Source organism: Sebastes fasciatus, chromosome 4, assembly GCF_043250625.1.
Source record: "Sebastes fasciatus isolate fSebFas1 chromosome 4, fSebFas1.pri, whole genome shotgun sequence".
In the NCBI taxonomy this organism is placed as follows: domain Eukaryota; kingdom Metazoa; phylum Chordata; class Actinopteri; order Perciformes; family Sebastidae; genus Sebastes; species Sebastes fasciatus.
The window spans coordinates 18,207,478-18,229,644 of record NC_133798.1 but is presented as its reverse complement, the minus strand read 5'-3'; the positions used below and the strand labels follow the sequence as shown (position 1 = coordinate 18,229,644).

At 41.6% G+C, this 22,167-nt stretch overlaps 1 protein-coding gene across 1 annotated transcript; it reads right to left on the bottom strand.

Annotated features, from left to right (window-relative positions):
• Positions 1 to 5,282: 5,282 nt before the first annotated feature.
• dhtkd1 (dehydrogenase E1 and transketolase domain containing 1) lies at positions 5,283 to 21,380 on the bottom strand. Its single transcript, XM_074632421.1, has 17 exons — positions 21,118 to 21,380; positions 20,821 to 20,973; positions 20,243 to 20,454; positions 17,597 to 17,791; positions 17,148 to 17,417; positions 15,668 to 15,839; positions 15,308 to 15,506; positions 12,266 to 12,578; positions 12,096 to 12,180; positions 10,854 to 10,993; positions 10,618 to 10,768; positions 10,414 to 10,520; positions 9,742 to 9,906; positions 9,567 to 9,649; positions 9,176 to 9,342; positions 5,536 to 5,621; positions 5,283 to 5,429 (listed from the first exon to the last, which is right to left on the bottom strand). Exons 1-17 carry the CDS (start codon positions 21,287 to 21,289, stop codon positions 5,328 to 5,330), a joined length of 2,772 nt encoding a protein of 923 aa, XP_074488522.1. The 5' UTR covers positions 21,290 to 21,380; the 3' UTR covers positions 5,283 to 5,327.
• Between the last annotated feature and the right edge of the window lie 787 nt (positions 21,381 to 22,167).

Genomic DNA, 22,167 nt, shown 5'->3' with positions numbered 1-22,167 from the left:
CCTGTGGTTGTTATAGTGATAGGAGGAGGAGGAGGAAGAGGAGGAGGAGGAGGAGGCTGCTGCTCCAGCCTGTCTCTATCTGACAGCCTCACACAGTCAACCAGACAAGTGTTCGCATTGCACCAAATATCACCGGCCCAGTGCAAACTCTGATGCACTGATCAGTCAAGGTTTTTTTTGCAAAAAATAAATCACATTTTAAACCTTGTGTTTGTGTCTTGCACAAATAGATGCTTCCATTTTAATATGAGCTGAAATGTAAAGGCAGGGGTGCAGCTAGGAGTGATGGGGGCCATGCATGCACAGCAGGTGACTTGGCCCCCTTTAAACTTTCCTCCATAGAATTGTAGATGTCAAGCTGCTTCAAAAAGCAGAATAAAATGTGCATAATTACAGTGGATCAAAAAGCTTGGGGACAGAATCATTCCTATACAAACGCTGTTTAAAGGAACTGTTTGTAAGAATCAGAAATGCTTGTTAACAGCGACACCTGTGGCCGTTAAATCAACGAAAGTCAGCGTTGGGCTCGTGCTTGTGCTCGCTCTAAATAGACATGAACGAGCATCGCTCAAAACAGAGAGGCGACACACGTCAGATAAAACCATAATATCACTCTATATTTCACCTGCTTGGCAGTAATGTTAGCTGACCAGACGGAGGTCTCTCCGTGAATCAATACTGATCCTAGTGTTGGCTTTTCCTGCCTCAGCCTACCGACCGCGGCCGAGGAGGGAGACACCAGCACCCGGTCGGAGACGATAACGTTTCTCTCTGCGGAGCCCCGTCACTTCACAAGACACGGAAAACCTCTGTTGGTCTGGAGGAGCTGCAGCAGTTATTTCTGCCCAAACGTCCACTGAACATTTACTAGATATTCTCAGAGCTAAACTAACTCTTCTGCAGTGTGTAGTGTGCACGCATGCCCGTGAGGTGGAGCGAGCTGAGCAAGAACGAGTGCGCTGTGTGAATAAAGGCAGGCAGGCAGCCAGAGGAGCAGAGTACAGCAGAGACTCCGGCCCTGGAGACCAAAGTTACGGTCTCCCCCGCGTCCTCCGACCGCGGCCAACACTGTTTAACAGACGGGCTTCACTAGATATAACTTTGCGGTTTTGGGGAAAGGAAAAGTCATCTCTGAATGAAAAACGAATGCGCACGGGGAAAAAGTGGAGATTTCTAATGTCTGGTAATGTAATGCCCCCAAAGGGAAACTTTTTCCGATCCTCAACCGGCTCTTGAGGCACACATGCAGACCGGTGCCCATCTCCCTCTATGCTGCTACCTTGTGAGGGAACGAGGAGCCCCGGCAAAGGGGCACCATTCATCTGCGTGCACACTCGTCACCCTTGGTGAGGGAAAAGACCAGTAAATAGCAAAGCGGTCCGTTTCATTACTTTATATTCATGTAATAAATACACAAACGTCAATTAGATGGTAATCTGCATTAGAAATGATGCACAACAACAAAAAATAATTTATAATAATCATCCGCTTAAAGTGATCAATTTGACCCGGACGGACGTGATCACTATAAGCGGTTTCCACTGTATATATTTTTTCTCTTTTTTTCAATTTATTTATTCATGACTATTATCCTGTTTCGTTGTTTATTATTTTATTTTATATTTTACCTCATTTTTATTTTATTCTATTTTGTCATATGCTCTGTAATTATATAATTTCTTAAAATGCAAATAAAAAAATGTGCATACATGTACAACTGTGCGTTCCAAAACCCAAACTACCCTGTTTAGTATGCCAGAAAAAGATATTGGCTGCGTTCCAAATCACATATTTTTTCTTTCTACTTTTAGTACATACTGTAGCTGCCCTTATAAAGGACGTACTGTTGCATGCAGTATACATATAATTGAGACATAGTACATCGTCATAATATTACACCTTGAACTTTGACCCTCTTGCTCATTCAGTATATCCGCCGTGCAGAGGATTGTGGGTCAGACTAGCCAGAAAAACATGCTGACTTTCTTACTGCGACCGGATGTAGTAGGACATCCTGGTATTTTTGGCATACTGCATTTGACGTACTATGTATTGGGACATACTAAATCTTTTTCTGGCATACTAAATAGTATGGTAGTATGGGTTACTGAAACGCACAGCATGTCTCAGGCCCAGACCGGCCACAGGGAGCACCGGGAGAATCCCCTGATCATCGGCAGGTTTTGACAGGAAGAATGTATGGAATAAAAAGACGATACCTCTGGTTCTGCTGCAAAGGTTATAGGAGTGCAAAGCTAAATCAGTGACTATGTAACATTAATTAATTTAACAATATATATATAATGATGTACACTTTATCAAGCTGTAAATGGACAGCTTACTAAATTTACCTGATGTCATTATGGCTGGGTTATCTGGCCAAAATCTTCTATCACGATATAAATCATTTTACATCTCGATAACGATATAAATCACGATATAGCATGTTTTCTGGTAATTCAATAAATAATCTATATGAAATAATCACATGGTAAAGCCTATTTTTGTATACTCCTGTGTGAATTAAATACTTGACAAATGAAAAGTACTGAGTATTTTCTCATTTTAAGAACTTAAGCGCAAAATGAATATATGTATATATTTAAGGGAATTTATAGAGAAAAAAATAAATAAATATATGCCTAGCCTATATCACGATAGAAACGATATAGATAAAATATATATAGTAGACATTTTAATGTTGTTTTGACAATATTTATCGGCATATTGCCCAGCCGTAGGTGTCATCCTCCAGTGTGTCCCTGATTTTAACTATAAGTCTTTATTTGGAGTCAAAATGAGCAAAACTTCAATGTTAAGCTTTTATTTATTTTTTATTTTTACATAAAATCAGTTTGATTCTGTCTTTTCCCAGCAGCTACTGATTATAAAGCTGAGTGTGAGTCCTATCACAGTTGTAGATTGTCTTTAACAGTGGAGCTCATAAAGAGTGACATTATGATCTCTAGTTGATCATAAAACAAACAATATAAATAATTACTTGAAAGACAATGTTTTCATATTACATTAAGTCAAACTTAACAGGCTCTTAGAAAAGCACAACATTAGGAGAAAAGAAACATGATGCATAAGCGTGAAAATAGATTTATTTGAAAATATTTCCATTTGAAATCCATCCGTTTATTTACATTAGCCCTTTAATGTCTTTATTTTTCACTTCAAGTCTTAGTTTGAACCATGATTAAATAATGATAATGATCAAGTACTTCTTTGCCCAAATTTTTACCATAATATGTCCAAATATATCTATCTCAATATTTCAATAGTCAAAACGGTGACAACTCTTTTTTCAGAAATCCAGTTTAAGTACTCCTGTTCTTACATAAATATTTCAAGGACATTTTCCAACAACTTATACTGATGTTTTCTGTTCACAGTACAAAAATGGACAACTTGTGCAGACTGAATTCAGGAAGCGAGCAGTAACATGGAGGAGTCAACCAGACAAAAGGATGGATCAGTGCACCACTGATGCTCAAGACGAACAGGACGAAGAGAGGGAAGAAGTACCAGAGCAAAGGGACGCTGTGGCTCTCAGCTCCAAGCTCATTGGTTCCTGCTGGAGAACTCCTCACAAATATATAGGCTGCGGTCGAAAAGTCTTTTTTGAGTGAAATGACCCATGAGTATTTAAGTGGCATCCATAATAAGAGCTGGTAGAATTGTGTAAATGCTTCCTTTCTTATCTCCTTTAGCTTAGGGAACACTGGACCATCCTTTACGAAAGGAAAAGAGATAATCCCACAATTCCTTGCGGCAGCAACATTTAAAGCGACGCACCATTCAGCTGTCAGTAACATCCACCGCTGCTGTTTAATTGTAGGCTACACCGTGGATAAATTGAAAACATCCTTCTTAGGAGTTGTGATTCTGCAGCATTGAGTCTGTCAATACACTCATTTTCTATGTATTATGAATAAAGTTGTTTAAAAGGTGCTCTATATGACATTCAGGGCATTAACATAACATCAAACAACTATTTGCTATGTAAGGGATAATGTGTAGTGAGCCGGTCATTGTTGTGAAATAAACCCCGACAGGGCGAAGCGGAGGGGTCTCTCATCGCCCTGAAGGGGTTTATTTCACAACAATGACCTGCTAGCGGTACATTATCCCGCTTATTACACGGCTACTTACTTAAGAAATCCATTATTTGACTCAAAAACGGTCCACCGGAGTACGACATCAGAACTGCGTCCATAGCAACGGTCTGCTATAAAGAAATAACAGACCGTAGAGTGCCGTGATGGACCAATCAGAATCAAGTATTCAACAAAGCTGTGTAATATGTAAAGATATAGAGGAGCCGGCTGTGCGTGCCTTTTAGTGAATATGAGTGTGCCCCACTAGCTAGCTAACTGCTGCTCTGCACTGCTCTCATACGGCGGTTACAGCTGATAACGCCGTCCAAACCGATGGCGCCGTTGCAGAAGCGTAGCACGCACCCTCCAGTTCCCCCCAGGTTATCATTTGTAGCTCTGTCAGCAGTGTTTCCTTTGTTATCACTGTTAGCACTGTTAGCAACTTAGCTACAAGCTGCCGGCTCTGCTGTCGCCATGTTGAGAGCTGTGTGGAGGCAATAGAAATGCTCCCAATGTCGCATTCAGCACCTTTATAACAAACGCAAACAAAATCTGCCGCAAGTGCAGTCAGATTGCGGCTGTATTTTCCTAAGTCCTTATGAATTCTCTTTCACATCTTTTCTTGACATCTCATTTTCCATCGAGGTCAAGGAAAAGTTGTTGGGAAAAGACATTACGACGTAATTGTTTGACTATTCGCAGCCATAGTTTCACATTTAAAAGCGACATTTAAAAGAGCTTTTACCGATTTGACACAGGTAAGATACAATCCCAGTGCTGCAGCTACGATGGTCAGCTAACAGACACATCGTGAACATGGTCTCTAAGGCCTCGTTTCGGATCCGAACCACATTCAGCAGTTGTCTTTTTTCTAACCATAGTGCCTCGTCACTGAACACATACAGGCATAGTAAATAAGGGAAAGGGGTAAAAACTTTAGAAACAAGCAGACAAGAATTTCATTCAAACCATAAACATAATCGTTAAAACCTGTTTGACTATGAGAGTTAAAAAAAATATCAAATACTGTTCTCCGACACTTTCTTTGATTTTTTCTATATATTAACCAATTTAACTTTTAAACCGCACATCGTCTGAAAAGGTCCCGTATATCTGCCGTGCACATTTAGTGACGATGGTTTGGATGACCACAGCAGATACCAGTATGTAGTGTAGTGCTGATGCTTATGTAGTGGTTATTCTGGTTGCCAGTCTTGTTGAGGCTTAGGAGAAGGTAGCGGTGAGGATGGCCTCTTGCTGCTGGTGATGGAGCGTCCCGATACCGACAGCGGGGGCGGGCAGAGCAGGTCGGCTCACTAACCGGAGCTGAGACAGACAGAAGAGACGGTCTAGTATGTGTAATATCAACAGTTCATTTCAGAACAATTATAGGTTTCAAATCGTGGATGATATTATTTGAACCACTGCTCACCTTACAGGCCAGCTGCTTCTCAAACCTGGGAGCTACAAAAGACCAGGGTCCCATGTTCTGTGGCTCCTCCTGACTCCAAATAAACTCTGTAGGGGAAGTTTAAAAAAGAATTACATTGAGAGTAAAAGAGGACATGACTCCTCTGCGTTTTTTCACCAAACATGTGACTTGTTCATGCAGTTTAGGGAATTTTTTTCAGACTGAAACTGGTTTTGCTTCAGTGAGTTTCGGGGAGGTGAGAACAATGAAACAGAGAGCCGAAGTGAAACCTGAACTTAAAGGTTTTGTTCCAGAAGAAGAAAAAAAAAACTCACAAGAATCACAATGACATTTGTAATAACCAATGATGTCAAAGTTCACGTGATAATAAATAATAATAAGGGGGCGGCTGTAGCTGAGTAGGTAGAGCGGGTCCTCCGTTAATCAAAAGGTTGGTGGTTCCTCTTGCTGCATGATGAAGGATCTCCCGATGAGTTTGGTTGCATCTCTCTTTAAATTGGCAGACAAAATGTTTCTGTAGACTTCTGAGTTCATTTTGTTGCTGCCATCATGTGTTACATCATCAATGAAGCTCAATGAGCCCGTCCCAGAAGAAGCCATGCAAGCCCAAGTCATGACATTACCTCCACCGTGTTTCACAGATGAGCTTGTGTGTTTGGAATCATGATCAGATCCTTTCTTTCTCCACACATTAGCCTTTCCATCACATCAGGTTAATCTTTGTCTCATCAGTCCATGAAACTTTGTCCCACATCTTTTGAGCCTCGTCTCTGTACTTTTTGGCAAATTCCAACATAGCCTTCCTTTTCTTATTGCTAATGAGTGGTTTGCATCTTCCGCTGTAGCCTCTGTACTTTTGTTCCCGAAGTCTTCTGCGAACGGTGGATTGTGATACCTTCACTCCTGCCCTCCGGAGGTTGTTGGTGATGTCACTGACGGTTGTTTTAGGGTTTTTCTTTACAGCTCTCACAATGTTTCTGTCATCAACTGCTGATGTTTTCCCTGGTCTACCGGTTCGATGTCTGTTGCTCAGTACACCAGTGGTTTCTTTCTTCTTCAGGCCATTCCCAATGGTTGAACTGGCTATGACCAACGTTTGTGCAATGGCTCTGATTGATTTTCCATCTTCTCTCAGCTTAAAAATTGCTTGCTTTTCTCCCATAAACAGCTCTCTGGTCTTCATGTTGGTTACACCTCTTTAACTATAAATGCAGTCTGCACAGGCAAAACCCAAAGCTGAAACTGAGAGTAGACATTCAGCGCTATTTAGTGTTTGAATAATCAAAGTAATAGGACACACCTGGGCAACAAAAAACACCTGTCAGTCACATGTTCCAATCATTTTGCTCACTTGAAAAATGGGTGGGTTCAAACAAAAGATGCTATCTTCTAAGTTTTTTAAAAGGTCTAGATGTAAATTCCTGGAAATAGAAGCTGAAATCCTGATCTCTTGTATCATATTCATCTTTTGATGTCAAACCCAAATGTTTTCAGTGTACAGCAAATATAAAGGAATTGGCCTCGACAAAACTGCATCCTCCCCCTCTGATGTGCTGTAATCGTGTTGCAGTTCGTTTGAAGAGCAAAAATCATCTTCAGTAAATACAGTTAACAACCCACAAATGCAAAGATTTATGGGTAAAGAGAAGGATGCAGACACTGATGCCTTCAGTTCCTCGTGCTCGGGAAGTCTTGCATAACAAAAATGAAGCAATCACAGTCGCTCATTCAGCTACAGAGGGTGGACAAAATAACAGAAACACTTAACATAATAGCCCTGCAGTGAAGACCAGTCTGGTGAAGCTCATGCTTTAGATTTTTGTTTGACAGATGCATTCTTTGTGAGTTGTCTAATGTTTTTTTGAGGACTCGTTAACAAAAGACTGTCAGACTTCTATTGAAGTTGCTGCACACTGCTGCTGAATGGCATTCAACTTCCTGTGACTCACTGGAAGAGCTGCTTTTGTAATTGTTTTTCTGCCAGACACTCAAATTTCAGATGGCAGTAATGTATCATCGAGTGACTCTGGTCCCAAGAGTGAAGAAAAATCACTTTCCTCCAAAGTAATCAATGATAAGAACTTAAATTACTTTCTGTTGTCAATAAACGGTCAAAAGGTCATTTTGGATCATTTTCACTGAAGATTGAAACCAAAAAACATTTACACCACAATTACAAGGACGTATGTCTCAGCAAGACCTAAAACCTTTCAGTGTAACATTTTTAGTGGGCCAGACTAAATAAATAAATAAATAACTGATTAAATAAATAAAGCTAAGAGGATTAAAACAAACTGTGGAGAGCTTTTAGTTTCTCTGCACCACATTATGATCTGGAACAATCTTCCAGAAGATCTGAGTTTGCACTTGCTATTTATTACATTTTGGGGTTTTATTTCTGCCCTGTACCTGCAACATAAGACTTATTATGTTGTCTAGTATTTTGTCTTTATGTGTCATTTCATTTTAAATCATTCATTTTCATTACCACTGAGTTTTAAATGTTTTAATGCATTTTAAGCTTGATGTAAAGAACTATGAATCGCCTCTGTGTGAAACATACTATATAAATAAACTTGTGTTGCCTCTTGTGCATCAACCACAAAGACTGCAGTACTACATAATGTAGCAAAGGGAAATACCGCAGAAATCATGACATTTACGTGACATAAGTAAACCTTTTTACAACCCCGATCCCCGGGGATGCTTTGGCGTTCCCTTTGGAAAATATACAGTTGGCCTATATCTTTGTTTTTCATTCATTTCTGAGAAAAACTAAATGAATGTTATTTTAAAAGTTTGGATTATTATTTAAGATATAAACAGGATAAGGGCACGGTGAAGACCTGAACACAATTTAAATTCACAGAGCCTTCCCTCTCTGCTAAACAGCCTTGTCCTGAGTTAGAAAAGTACGCAGTTAAAACAACCAAAGAGCTAATAGAACAATGATCAAGTGTCAGGGAGAAGAAAACACTGAATTAGTCAAAAAAAGAAGCCTATTATGTATGAATAATTGTTAAAAAAAATACTAAAATACAGACAAAGAATTGTATTAAAAATTCCTAAAAATAACAAGAAAACTCATCTCTGATTCAATATTCACAGGAAATAATCTGCTCAAAATTCATCCAAATTGCTTGTTTTAGACAAACTTCCTGCAGTTATTGCGTTCACTATTTGGGTTAATTGTACAGTTTATCAGTTGTTCTGTACTGGTATTGTTATGCATTGAATATAATATAAAATATCCATAAAATATGTCACTTAGTGAGTTTACTCAATCATAGAAAAGGGGGCCTTTAAGGAAAAAGGTTGGGAACCATTGATAGAGTTTGGCTGGATTGTAGTGGCTGTTAATTTGCCCTCTACTGCGTTTCCTCTTTGGTTTTTACGTAATATATATGAACACCAGTAATGGTAATGTATGGTGAGGAACAGCAGCAGTGTTGTGAAAGTGTTAATTTGTTCACAAAGCTGGTTTTCTTGTAATACAGCAGCACAAACAAAAACTTACACAAAACATACAGATATGAACTTTTCCTCAATGACTGGACTGAAATCAAACAAGCTGTTGTTGTGATGGCACTTCTACAGTCAGTATGTCTACTAACAGTGAAGGCGGAGGCCCCACACGTACCTTTGGCGTTGGAGTATTTGTTGAGCTCCTGCTGCAGAGCTTCCAGTGGGAACGGACACAACTCCTCCACACGGACGAGTGCTGTGTTCTGGTTGGCTGCCGACGTCTCCCTCTGTTTCAGGAGGGCGTAGTAATGTTTCCCTGAGCACAGCACCACCTTCTGGACACTGCAGGGAATAACAACAGAATGGACTTAATGTATAGGTTATGCTTTTTCCACGTTTAGCCAGGTTTTTATTAAAGGACTATTCAAAACAAACAATGAAAAAACTTGTTTTAAACAAAAATTTATGACATCTGAAGCCCTACAATTTAAATTATTCCTTAAAATGTATTTCACCACATTGAGGACACACTACAGAATAAATTACAATCATTAAATGTTCTGTACCTTTCTGCGGAGACTGAAGCATCACCCAACACCGGTCTGAAAGATGTTCCTGGTGCCAGTTCAGCCAGACTGGACGCTGCCCCCTGTGAAAACAACACACATCATTCGGCCACTTGTATGGAAATATCTGTGAAAAGGAGGAAATGGATTGGAAATGTTATATGTTAGTGCTCACAGAAAATCTGAGCAGCATCTTGGGTCCGACCACAATGAGAGGTTTGCGGAAGTTACGGATCATCTGCCTCCTCAGCAGGTGGAAGTACTGAGCCGACGTCGTGGGGTTGACCACGGCCATGTTCATAGTGTCGCCGTCCACGCCCTCTTCTTTACTGTCACACATCTAAGAGACGAAGACGAGTTAACAATCATTTACAATTCAGGTAATGTGTAACACAAACCAACTAGAAAACTGCTGGTATAAAACACACAATCAGTTAAGAAGCATCCAAACTTAAATCTGTTAACCAGTTTACAAATAACAGCAGAGGTAGAGCAGTGCTTTGAAAAATAAAAATGTTCCTAAACGCAAGTGTCTGCTGGTCTGTGCAGAGTTCGAAATCAGCAATCCGGGAGGGACAGGCTGGGACCTTTTAAAAAATGGTGTTAGTGTTGTGTGTGTGAAGGATAAGAACTACTGTGTGTTGACACATATCAATTCAGATTTAATGAACTTGAATGACAGACTTTGGCTGACCTAAGGCATCCATGTTTGTTTGGTTTTCAGGCAGTAACGTAATCTTAAGTGCTGACATATCTTTTCCGAGCTCTAATTACAACCGGGATGTTGACATGAACATTATTTACACAAAATCTGGTAACTTGGTTTGACATGGATTACATCACAGACCTGCAGGAAGCGCTCCATACGGCAGGATGAGTGTTCAGGTCCGGCTCCATCGTAGCCGTGAGGCAGCAGGATCACCAGCCCACTCTGTAGCAGCCACTTGGCCTCACCTGGGGACACAGCAGTTTCACATCTGATGTGTGAAGATTTTGTATAACGATAATGAGAGTGTGAATTGTGAATCTGTTGCTAGCACCAGAAGTTTACCTCCGGTGAGGAAGGTATCAAAGATGATCTGCGCTCCGTTGAAGAAATCTCCAAACTGAGCCTCCCAAATGGGAAGGAGCTTTGGCTGTGCGATGCTCATACCGTATTCAAACCCAAGCACTGCCTCCTCAGATAGCGGGCTGTTACACACCTGAAAAACAAAGACATCACAATACCAAACAGGAAGGAGGAAATTGTGACAAATTATATTTTAATCTGGTTTCTAAGGATTTTACCTCCATGAAACCGGTCTGCTGAGGGCTGATGTGGTTCAGAGGGATGTACATATCGTTAGTGTCTTGACACACCACCATGGCGTGTCGCTGACTGAACGTGCCTCTTCCAACGTCCTGTCCGCTGATTCGAATATTAAAGCCTGCAACAACAATAATTGGAAATCCATTTCTTGACATCAAAACAATGAGATGATACTTATGCTATGTTCACACTATGAGCGACAAAAGCAACAAAACGGAGAGCATGGCCAGCTGCATTGTCGGTGAGTCGGCGTTGAAATGTTGCTCAAGCGCTTGTTGACGTAGTTATGACATTAAATAGCTCTGGGAACTGGTGGAAAAAAACATATGATTGGTTGACGCTGAAAAAAGTTGAGCAACTTTATTCGTAGCGCGTTACGCAGCGACAAGTGTCGGGTGTCAGTTTGTAGCTTCATGTCACCGGCTTCCATTGAAAATTACTTGAAGAATGTTGCGGTGTCGAACGTAGTGTGAACACAGCATTATATTTGGGGTTCCTATACATTTTCCGATTCAAAATTCCATACTTTTCCAGACACAAATTTCCAGATCATATTTGACATCTGAGTACACATAGCTAGATATTTATTAATGTAAATAAATGGTTTTAAAATCTAACTGTCTACTATCTGACTATGTAGCCTATGTTATGTTGCCAAATAATAGCCAGAATATTGTAGCTGGTTACTGTAACTCATACAAATCAATTAAAACCAAACCCAGACAAGTTCAATGCACAGCATCTTCTTCAAGCTGCAATGCTAAAACAGTGCAATGTTATTCGGTTTTTGTCACGTAAATAACTGTATACCTTCAGCCCCTACAGTATCAGAAGGGATGTTCATGTACAACTCACCATGGGACTAGAAAAGAGAACTAACTTTGCATCACACGCCATATTTCTTTCCTTGCTTTCGACGACATCAAGCTCACTCTGGCCTGCACTCTTTCACACAGTAGTAAATATTTTGGCTGAGCTAGCTACCTGCTCCAAACGCCGTGAAAAACACTCCGCTTGTATGATCCAATACATTTTTAGAAATTCTGAATTTTATATTTTAGAAAACAGAATAGGGACAATAGTCTGGAGAAACTAATATTTTTCCATCCGCTCTTCTTTTCCCCATACTTATCCAGACCTGGAAATTACTAAAATCAAATTCCATACTGCGTAGGAACCCTGAATATTTGATCTGTTGTATTTTCTGATGAAACACTAACCTTGGGAGAGGAGAGAGCCAAAAGCCAAGGCCTCCGCCGTGGACCAGTCCAGTTTGGTCCCTTCTTCCAACTTGGTCAACCGAGCCTGAGTTCACGAAGAAAAACACATCTAGCTGCTGCCAAGTCAACAAAAGACAATCCAGTAGAAAAGATAGAGACGATGGGTGTACCTGTGCATGGGTTTTCCTGAGGTGGCTGTGCAGCTGTATTTCCTCAGGGATGTCCACTGATTTGGCTCCCACAAACTGCATCAGGGGAACGGGGACGCCCGTGTCCCAGGTGGTAACTCTGGCCTGGGGTTCGACCAGATCCCCCCAGCGGCCCTGCAGGTTGGTGGGTGGAGGGCTGTACAGGGTCATGTTGGACAGCTTGTCGTTGAGCATGGCGTAGTGTTTGGTCTTGATCTCATCGCGCTCGATGGCGGTCATCAGACCCTCAGAGATCAGCTGGTCTGAGTAGGAGTCAGGGACGCTCTTACGGGATCTGTGAGGATGCAACAGTGTGACTATGTCTGTTTCATTACCACGCTTTGTGGGTGTGACTTTTTTTGCCATGTCATCACCATATCTATACAGCCATCTATACAGTGTTTATGGTTAAATTGTTTCCTAGAGCACAACAGTATTTACAAGAGTACAATGTTCTTCATAGATCTAGCCTCGTAATTTTGCTCTCAGTGTGCACCAAATTGATCCATTTAAAGGTCACATATTATACTCCATTTAAACTAGTTATTATAGGTCTCAGACACCTCCAAACCATGTCTCTGAAGTTTTTTTTTCAAAAAAACAATCAGATCATGCATTCCAGCATGTCTCTATAACCTCTGTTTCAGCCCATTTCCAAAAGTGCTGATTTCTGTGTCTGTAGCTCTGTAGGTCTCATATTATGCTCATTTCCAGGTTCATAGATGTATTTTAATGTTGCACTAGAACATGTTTACATGCTGCAATGTTCAAAAAACCCTTTATTCTTCTCATACTGCAGCCTGAGTCTGCCTGCCTCAGAGCCTAATTCAGCCTCTGTCTGAAAACCCCTGATTCACAGCCTGTCTCCTCCCACTCTGCTCTGATTGGTCAGCGTTTTCTGTCAATCAAACGTCCTCAACAACAGCGTCACTATCTCCCCCTCCCTCCCGGAGAAGCTCTGGAGAGAGAGGAGCTAGAATAAAGTTTATAAACCACTTTAAAGTTTATAAACCAGAAACTTCACCCAGCGCACGTGACCGGAGGAATCTGATCAGAAATCGGCGACAAATGATGAACATCTGCGGTCCAGACTCCAGGTTTTCCTGACGGTTTCTCTCAGGTAAATAATACTATTTATATCTCTGTTAGTTAGCTCAGTGTTTACCTCATGCATCAACTCTGTAAACCGTAAACATACACTCTGTTTTACGTCTGTCTTTACAGATCCATCTGTGAGAAATGACCGACAGAATCATCCCAGAGGAGAGCAGACAGCTGAGAGCAGATGGCTGAGAGCAGACGGCTGAGAGCAGACAGCTGAGAGCAGACAGCTGAGAGCAGACAGCTGAGAGCAGACAGCTGTGGGCAGATGGCTCTGTTTACATGGAGATACAGAGCTAACCCGGTAGCATGTAGCTAACCCGTTAGCATGTAGCTACATGCTAACGGGTTAGCTACATGCTACCGCTATGACACGGTGTGTAAACACAGCGACCATCAGGGTGGAAAATAGAAGATGTGAAACAGTAGTCAGTTCATTATTTCTGCTAAAAGATAAATGTATGGAAGATCAGAGTAATGGTATATTATTTACAGTAGTAGCTGTCTCTGTGTTACCATGACTACAGACCACCGGAGCTTAGCTTACCATAGTTTACCAGAGCTGAAGACTTTCTCCTGTACCATGTTAACATAACTAACTAACAGGTGAGATGATTACAAATGCTGTGAATAATTAATATTGTCATCTGTCTACTCAAATAAAGTTTGACTGTGAAACAGAAATGTGTTGTGTTGCTTACAAGTCACTATTTACTACCTGTACTCTGCTACATGCATGACATCAAATATATATAATATATAAATATCATCTGTTTAAACAGTGTAATTACATAAAGCCTTTGTGAAAGAACATGTTATATTTAGATGATGGGAGTACATGAAGACTGTTCTGCTGGTTCTTGCAGACTAACAGTAGGAGCTACTTTGCTCAAGTTCGGTTGAGGAGGAGAGACAGTGACGCGCTGTGGGGCGGGGTCAGCTACTGAAGGTTCTGCTCTGGTTCGACCAGGAAACCCTTATATGGCTAATTCTCAAATGACGTCAGAAGAAAAGAAAAGCTGCGCAGCGTTGTTTCGACACCCATTTCCGGACAAACGGAGCAGGAGAAAAAGAGAGAGGATGGTCTTTTATGATACTATGGTGGCCTGTAGACACACTGGGGACAGATATTGATGTTTAAAATACATGGAAAAGTGCATTTTGCATAATAGGTGACCTTTAACTTTAAAATGTAGGCCACAACATGTTCTTTCTAAATGCATGATGTTTGCAAAATCAATGAGCAATTTTGGCTGTAAATTTTCATGTCGCTCTGATTATCTTAGAGGTCACCACAGGTCATTTTATACAGTGAGGTCAAGTTTTTAAAAAATGGTCTCACTATAATGAAATGTCTCCTATGGGGACTAACATCATCACAGATGAATACAGTTGGGCTCCTTGGATCCAAAAGAGTCTCAGCTTTACAGTGATACACAATTTATGTAATTCAAGACTGTTTAGGGACCCCAGTATGCAGAAATATTCAAACACACCATTTTTAGAATAGGTGAAAATAACACATTTATATTATTGCATGAAATAAACTGCATGTTTTTACCCAAAACTGCATGTGACAAGTGGGCATGTCTGTAAAGGGGAGACTCGTGGGTACCCATAGAACCCATTTTCATTCACATATCTTGGGGTCAAAGGTCAAGGAACCCCTTTGAAAACGGCCATTCCAGTTTTTCCATTGCCAAAATTTTGCCTAACTTTTGGGTTATTTAACCCCCCAAGCATGACATGGTACCAATGAATGCCTTAGGTCGTCTAGTTTCATAAGACACCAATATCCTCACTCTAGCTTTAAAACAGAGCCCACTACAACCTCTTAAAGAAAGTAATGTCGGCCTGAGAAATATGTTGTATATGCTACATTAACATTTGCTGTGATGGTGAAAGGAGGTAAATTGAACTGACCGAATGATCTTGTACATGGCCGGGTTGGTGAAGAAAGGCTCATCCATCTCGTTGTGGCCCCACTGACGGTAGCAGATGAGGTCCAGGATGACGTCTTTCCTGAAAAGCCGCTGGTACTCCACAGCCAGCCGAGTGGCCCGCAGCACCTCCTCCGCATCATCGCCGTTTACGTGGATCACAGCACAGTTCACCATCTTACCTGTGGTACAAATGTGAGCATAAGTTTTAGATTATAACAGGACACATGACCAGTGTCCAGTAATATTTTGAAAACAAATCTCTTACACACACAAATTGACAAAGGTATCTATGCTTGATAAGAAAGTAGCAAATATTTAATTATTTTGATGTTTCACTGACCGACATCACTACAGTACAAAGAGGATCTCCCTCTCTCGGACGGAGTGGTGTAACCCACTTGGTTGTTCACAATGAGGTGGATGCTCCCACCGACTCTGTAGTGAGGGAGGTTTGAAAGGGTCAAAGTTTCTGGAACGATCCCTTGGCCAGGGAAAGAGCCATCACCATGGACCTGTGAGAAGAGAACAGAGATTCACTTGAAGTTTTGGTAACACAGCAGGACAGTTCGATAATGACTTCTTTAACAAGGCCAAGAGTGCAGAGTATGAACCTGGGATCCAGAGAGAAGAAAACAAAAGAAAACATTCAGATGTCTATTATTTGAGTGGCTGTGGACACTTTGTTTCTCAGTGGATCTAGCACATAAATGCCGGTGCTGTTTTTGACTGCCAATTCTGTCTAAGCCACTTATCAGATGTTACTTATCAGATGTTACGTATCAGATGTAACATCTGATAAGATTTGTGTTCATATGGGCACCTGACAATGGTTTTGAGACAGACTTGAAAAATTATGAACACATCCTTTTACATGAGAAAGTGTATACCTCTGCCAAGGCTGCACAATCCTTAAATTTTTTTTATAATAACAGAAAATACTCAAATATGTGTCATCTGGACCTGAATTTGCATCAAAATACACATAGTGATAGAGATCAGGGATTGTGCCAAATTGTCTTTATTCTAGTAAGTGCGTTGGTTAATGAGAAAATTGCAAAAATGTTTAAGTAATGCTTTAAAAATAGGAAAATGTAGAGCTGCAATGATTTATCGATTCCTGTCAACTATTAAATGAATCGCCAACTATTTTGATAATCGATTAATCATTTTTAGTCATTTTTTAAGAAAGAAAAGACTTAATTCTCTGATTCCAGCTTCTTAAATGTGAATATTTTCTGGTTTCTTTACTCCTCTATGATAGTAAACCGAATATCTTTGAGTTGTGGAGAAAACAAGACATTTGAGGACGTCATCTTGGGCTTTGGGAAACACTGATTGACATTTTTTTTTTGTCTTTTTCTGACATTTTATAGACTAAACAATTAAGCAATTAATGAAGAGAATAATCAACTGTCAACTCAAAGGTGGGCCTTTCTTTTAGGTGGCTAAAATACGTTTTGCTGCCAGCCCCGTCAACAGCACTGTATTGGTTTGCTCCTGTGTCGGTACTCCGAACGGTTTCTCCAAACTGGTGTCATGCAGACCGTCATCTACTGTAGGTCACTGACTATGGATAAGTACCTCGTACAACCCCGCTTCAAAACAACTGAACTACACCTTAAATTTCAGACTATAGTGGTATGTATATTATAACCACATCCTCCCCTCATTGGATTCTAGCTTCCTGTCTCTCCAGATGTTTCCTGCCAGTCTCTCCACCATCACTATCAAATAAAGTTATAATAGTATTAAGTTGCTCTTCCTCTTCTTGTAAACTTGAACCTCTTGGCTGCTTGATGTGTGTATTAGTTGTTGTGTACCTGCAGACAGGTGACTTGGTCCCCCGGCTGGGCGTTCTCTTCGGGTGAATAGTCTCCTTCGTGCCTGAGCTGCTGCCTGGCTCTGGTTTTGCCCTGAGCCACGGGGTTGATGGCCTCCAGGTGAGACGGGTTGGGCAGCATGGTCACATGAATAGGGTGTGCAGCGCCGAAATCCAACTGCACTGAGGAGGTGAGGTGGGAGAGGACGTCACCGATGGCGGGCGAATTCTCGGGGAACTCGCTGAGGCCGCGCATCTTACGGAACATGAGCTGGAGAAAAACATTTGTGTTGTCTGATGTTACTCTTGTTTACCCTCTGGCAGCTGGCTGTGACTTACTGTTTACTTGTGCTGCTGATTACAGTCGTGCAAAATAAACAATCTAATCTCACCAGGTCACGGATAATTTGAAAGTGTGCATGTCTCATTAAATGTGGCTGTCTAATTAACCTCTGGTGGGAACTTCAGCAGGCCTGTCAGGAGGTTGAGTCGGCCTCTGTGCGGCATGCCGATGACAATGTCGGTGACGCCGCTGTGGGCCGAATGGTGGAAGAGCTCGTAGAAGAATCCCATCATGCTCTCTGCTCCTTCTCCTCCATAACGTTTCACAGTTGCAAACTTTGTGGCCAGAAAGTGGTCAAATTCCTACAGATAGTGAGAGAAAAGTGAGGAAACAGATGGGTTCAAAATACACAACATTACTAGGGCTGCCCCCTCTTTAGTTTTGTTTATACTTGCGCAAGGCACCGTGGCGTGGGCATCCACAGAGATGGCGCGCGAGTTACAAGCATGCACAAAGGTGTTTATGCTCGACGCATTTTTCTTTGCAGCGTTCTCTGAAACGCCAGAGGGCATATAAACAAAAGATTCTGTGACAAAACTCCTCGATGTAAGCAAGGAATTGTAAGTAACTGTAAACTCATGCCTCATATTCATGGACATACTTTATCACCTTTATACAATCCCTGTATAGAAAGGAGTCAAATATAATGAAACGAAGGTTAAAAGGTTTAATAATATCTTGTAAATAATTTGATTTGGCAGGCAAAATAGAGATCTCCTGCTTTTAAAGCATTTCAAAACTAATTGGCCAACTTTCTAATTAAATATTTTACTTCTTAATTGCTTATTATTGTTATTTGCTTTAAAGGTCACATATTATACTCCATTTAAACTAGTTATTATAGGTCTCAGACACCTCCAAACCATGTCTCTGAAGTTTTTTTTTCAAAAAAACAATCAGATCATGCATTCCAGCATGTCTCTATAACCTCTGTTTCAGCCCATTTCCAAAAGTGCTGATTTCTGTGTCTGTAGCCTCTGTCTCCTCCCACTCTGCTCTGATTGGTCAGCGTTTTCTGTCAATCAAACGTCCTCAACAACAGCGTCACTATCTCCCCCTCCCTCCCGGAGAAGCTCTCTCTCTCTCTCTCTCTCTAGAGAGAGAGAGAGAGAGAGAGAGCCACGAGTGGAGAGATAGCAGCTAGAATAAAGTTTATAAACCACTTTAAAGTTTATAAACCAGAAACTTCACCCAGCGCACGTTACCGGAGGAATCTGATCAGAAATCGGCGACACATGGTGAACATCTGCGGTCCAGATTCCAGGTTTTCCTGACGGTTTCTCTCAGGTAAATAATGCTGTTTATATCTCTGTTAGTTAGCTCAGTGTTTACCTCATGCATCAACTCTGTAAACCGTAAACATACACTCTGTTTTACGTTTGTCTTTACAGATCCATCTGTGAGAAATGACCGACAGAATCATCCCAGAGGAGAGCAGACAGCTGAGAGCAGATGGCTCTGTTTACATGGAGATACAGAGCTAACCCGGTAGCATGTAGCTAACCCGTTAGCATGTAGCTACATGCTAACGGGTTAGCTACATGCTACCGCTATGACACGGTGTGTAAACACAGCGACCATCAGGGTGGAAAATAGAAGATGTGAAACAGTAGTCAGTTCATTATTTCTGCTAAAAGATAAATGTATGGAAGATCAGAGTAATGGTATATTATTTACAGTAGGAGCTGTCTCTGTGTTACCATGACTACAGACCACCGGAGCTTAGCTTACCATAGTTTACCAGAGCTGAAGACTTTCTCCTGTACCATGTTAACATAACTAACTAACAGGTGAGATGATTACAAATGCTGTGAATAATTAATATTGTCATCTGTCTACTCAAATAAAGTTTGACTGTGAAACAGAAATGTGTTGTGTTGCTTACAGTCACTATTTACTACCTGTACTCTGCTACATGCATGACATCAAATATATATAATATATAAATATCATCTGTTTAAACAGTGTAATTACATAAAGCCTTTGTGAAAGAACATGTTATATTTAGATGATGGGAGTACATGAAGCCTGTTCTGCTGGTTCTTGCAGACTAACAGTAGGAGCTACTTTGCTCAAGTTAGGTTGAGGAGGAGAGACAGTGACGCGCTGTGGGCCGGGGTCAGCTACTGAAGGTTCTCTCTGGTTCGACCAGGAAACCCTCACGTGACTTGCATTCTCTAATGACGTCAGAATACAAGGAAAAAAGCGAATTTTTTTTCTGCACCCATTTCCGGACAAACGGAGGAGGAGAAAAAGAGAGAGGATGGTCTTTTATGATACTATGGTGGCCTGTAGACACACTGGGGACAGATATTGATGTTTAAAAGACATGGAAAAGTGCATTTTGCATAATAGGTGACCTTTAATCTTATTAATCTTTTGTGTGATTCTTTGTGGAGAAACTCAGTTTTACAGATCTGTCAATTAGTCGACAAAATCATATGAGTCTTAATCGACTAAGACTTTCTTTGGTCGAGGACAGCCGTAGACATTACCATACAAAACCTGATAGGAAGTGGTGTAGTGGAGGGTATACACAGGTATAAGGAGTATAACCAACTCTTTTGCTGGCGGTTTACAGTATACCCACCCATCAGCCAAAAAGCCATTGGAATATATATAGGTGAGTATACCCCACTTCTTTCTCGGTAACTATCCATCTACCTAGTATTACACTCACCTCATCAACGAGCACTACACCACTGGTAATAAGATGTGGCAAATAATACAGTACATTTTCTTCTTGGACCTACCTGAGACTCCAGCATGATCCTGGCCAGCTGCCTCCTCTCCTCGGTGGAGAAACTCTTCTTCTTGAGTTCCTCAAAGCGGTTGGCGAACCACTCCCTCTCCTCCATGCTGCTCAGCTGGCTGGTCTCCACTGACAGGTGGCCACAGTAGGCTCCTTCCAGGTAGGCCTGAACCTCTTCCACTGAAGCCTCCGCTTTGCCAAAATGTGGAAGACCTGCAGAAGCACATTTAACCCGACAAGTGAGGTTTTGACTCTGATGAGTGACGAGTGAACAGAGGAAAGCTTAATTTGGGTGTTTTCAACATTCATGGTTGTTAATTTTCCTGTTTTACTCCTCAGGACTGAGAGCACCAGTGTCTTTACTTGATTTAAGGAGCTCAATACAACTTCAGTGAACTATTATCAGCGTTTATCCTGCAATGCATGAGAAAATGTGAATAAAAATGATAAGATTACATATTGTTGCATGCATACAAAGTAATAAAACATGGTTAGAAGGAGGAGATCATAATCCAAACTTCTTCCTCATGCTCTCTGTGAGTCTCCACCTGTGGATGTAAGCAGCTGTCATGTATGTACCTGAGGTGTTGAGTAGTCCTGTGATGGTGCCAGCCAGCGTGTCTATCTCCGGGACGCTGTCAACAACAGGCTGCTCGGGCAGTAAGGGGTTGATTTTAGCAGCCTTGTGTCCATGTGCTCTGTATGCCTCCACCAGACGTGCCAGACCATGATCTGCAACACAAACAGACCCCCAAAACACACTTCAATGTCAGCCACTGGGTGTTATAGCAACTGTAGCTGATAGCAACTGTAGCTCCTAGCAACTGTAGCTCCTAGCAACAAGACCACTATGTAGCTAATGAACCCCATACTGACCTTGGTTGAGCGCTGCTGTGCGGTCTCTCTGTAACTGGTGCTGGTCCTCGGTCTGTTTGGGTCGGTAACCGTAAACTCCTCTCTCTGTGTGATAACAGCAGCCGACCACCTGCCGAGCGACACTCGGTGGAAGTCTGCTCACCGACTTTTTCAGGAAAAGTACGGCCGACATTGTCTTAACGTGTAAAACTAGTTAACTTTATATCGTCACACACCAACGGCTACTGGACGGCGGCCATACTGCCAGGTAGTGATGTGTCGGTCACGAACGAGCCGGTTTTTTGAGCCGGCTCTTTTACGAGAGCCGTTTTTTTACTGTGACTGATGGTACGTGTCCACAGGCTCCGTGCTTTCCACGCTTCCCATTTATTGTCTATGTAAGCAGCCGCGCAATGCATTCTGGTAGCATGGCGTCGAGATTCGAGAAACGTAGCGTCACGACGCCCGCTCCTAATTTGTATAAAGTTGAGGTCTAGTCTACTTTATGCAAATCATGGGGCGTCCGACGCGACTCGCCACCTCTCGAAACTCCCGAGAATCTTTTAAAATAAAAGTTGTCAATCGAAAATAAAGACAGATTTAGCAACTGGCCTCAAATGTTTTCAGAAACACATTTCGGTGAACTATTTTCGTGAAATAAGAGAAAAAAGTTTCCAAACGAGCTTCCATACTGTTTCCAGTTTGAAAGCTGGGAGCAGCAGCCCACGGCGTGAAAGCGTTCGTCCAATCAGGTGGGGACAGCCTGTGTCTAGTGACAGCCCATCAAGCGTCCAATGTTGGGAAGCGGCGCGTCCCTTCGCGATAAAAAACGCCCCTGTGGACACGAACCATAAGAGCCGGCTCCCGTCCGAGAGATGTTTTTTTTAACGTTTTTTAATTAATTCAAGACAGAATGATAGGACGATCTTCTCCGCACCACGGGCACTGACTGTGACTGAATGTTGTGTTAATGATGTCCGTGCGACCAATCAGGTGATGACAGACAAGGATCATACCATCAAGGGGATTGGGGTGGGTCACGGCTCGCTGACGGTCTACAGGTACAGAGCA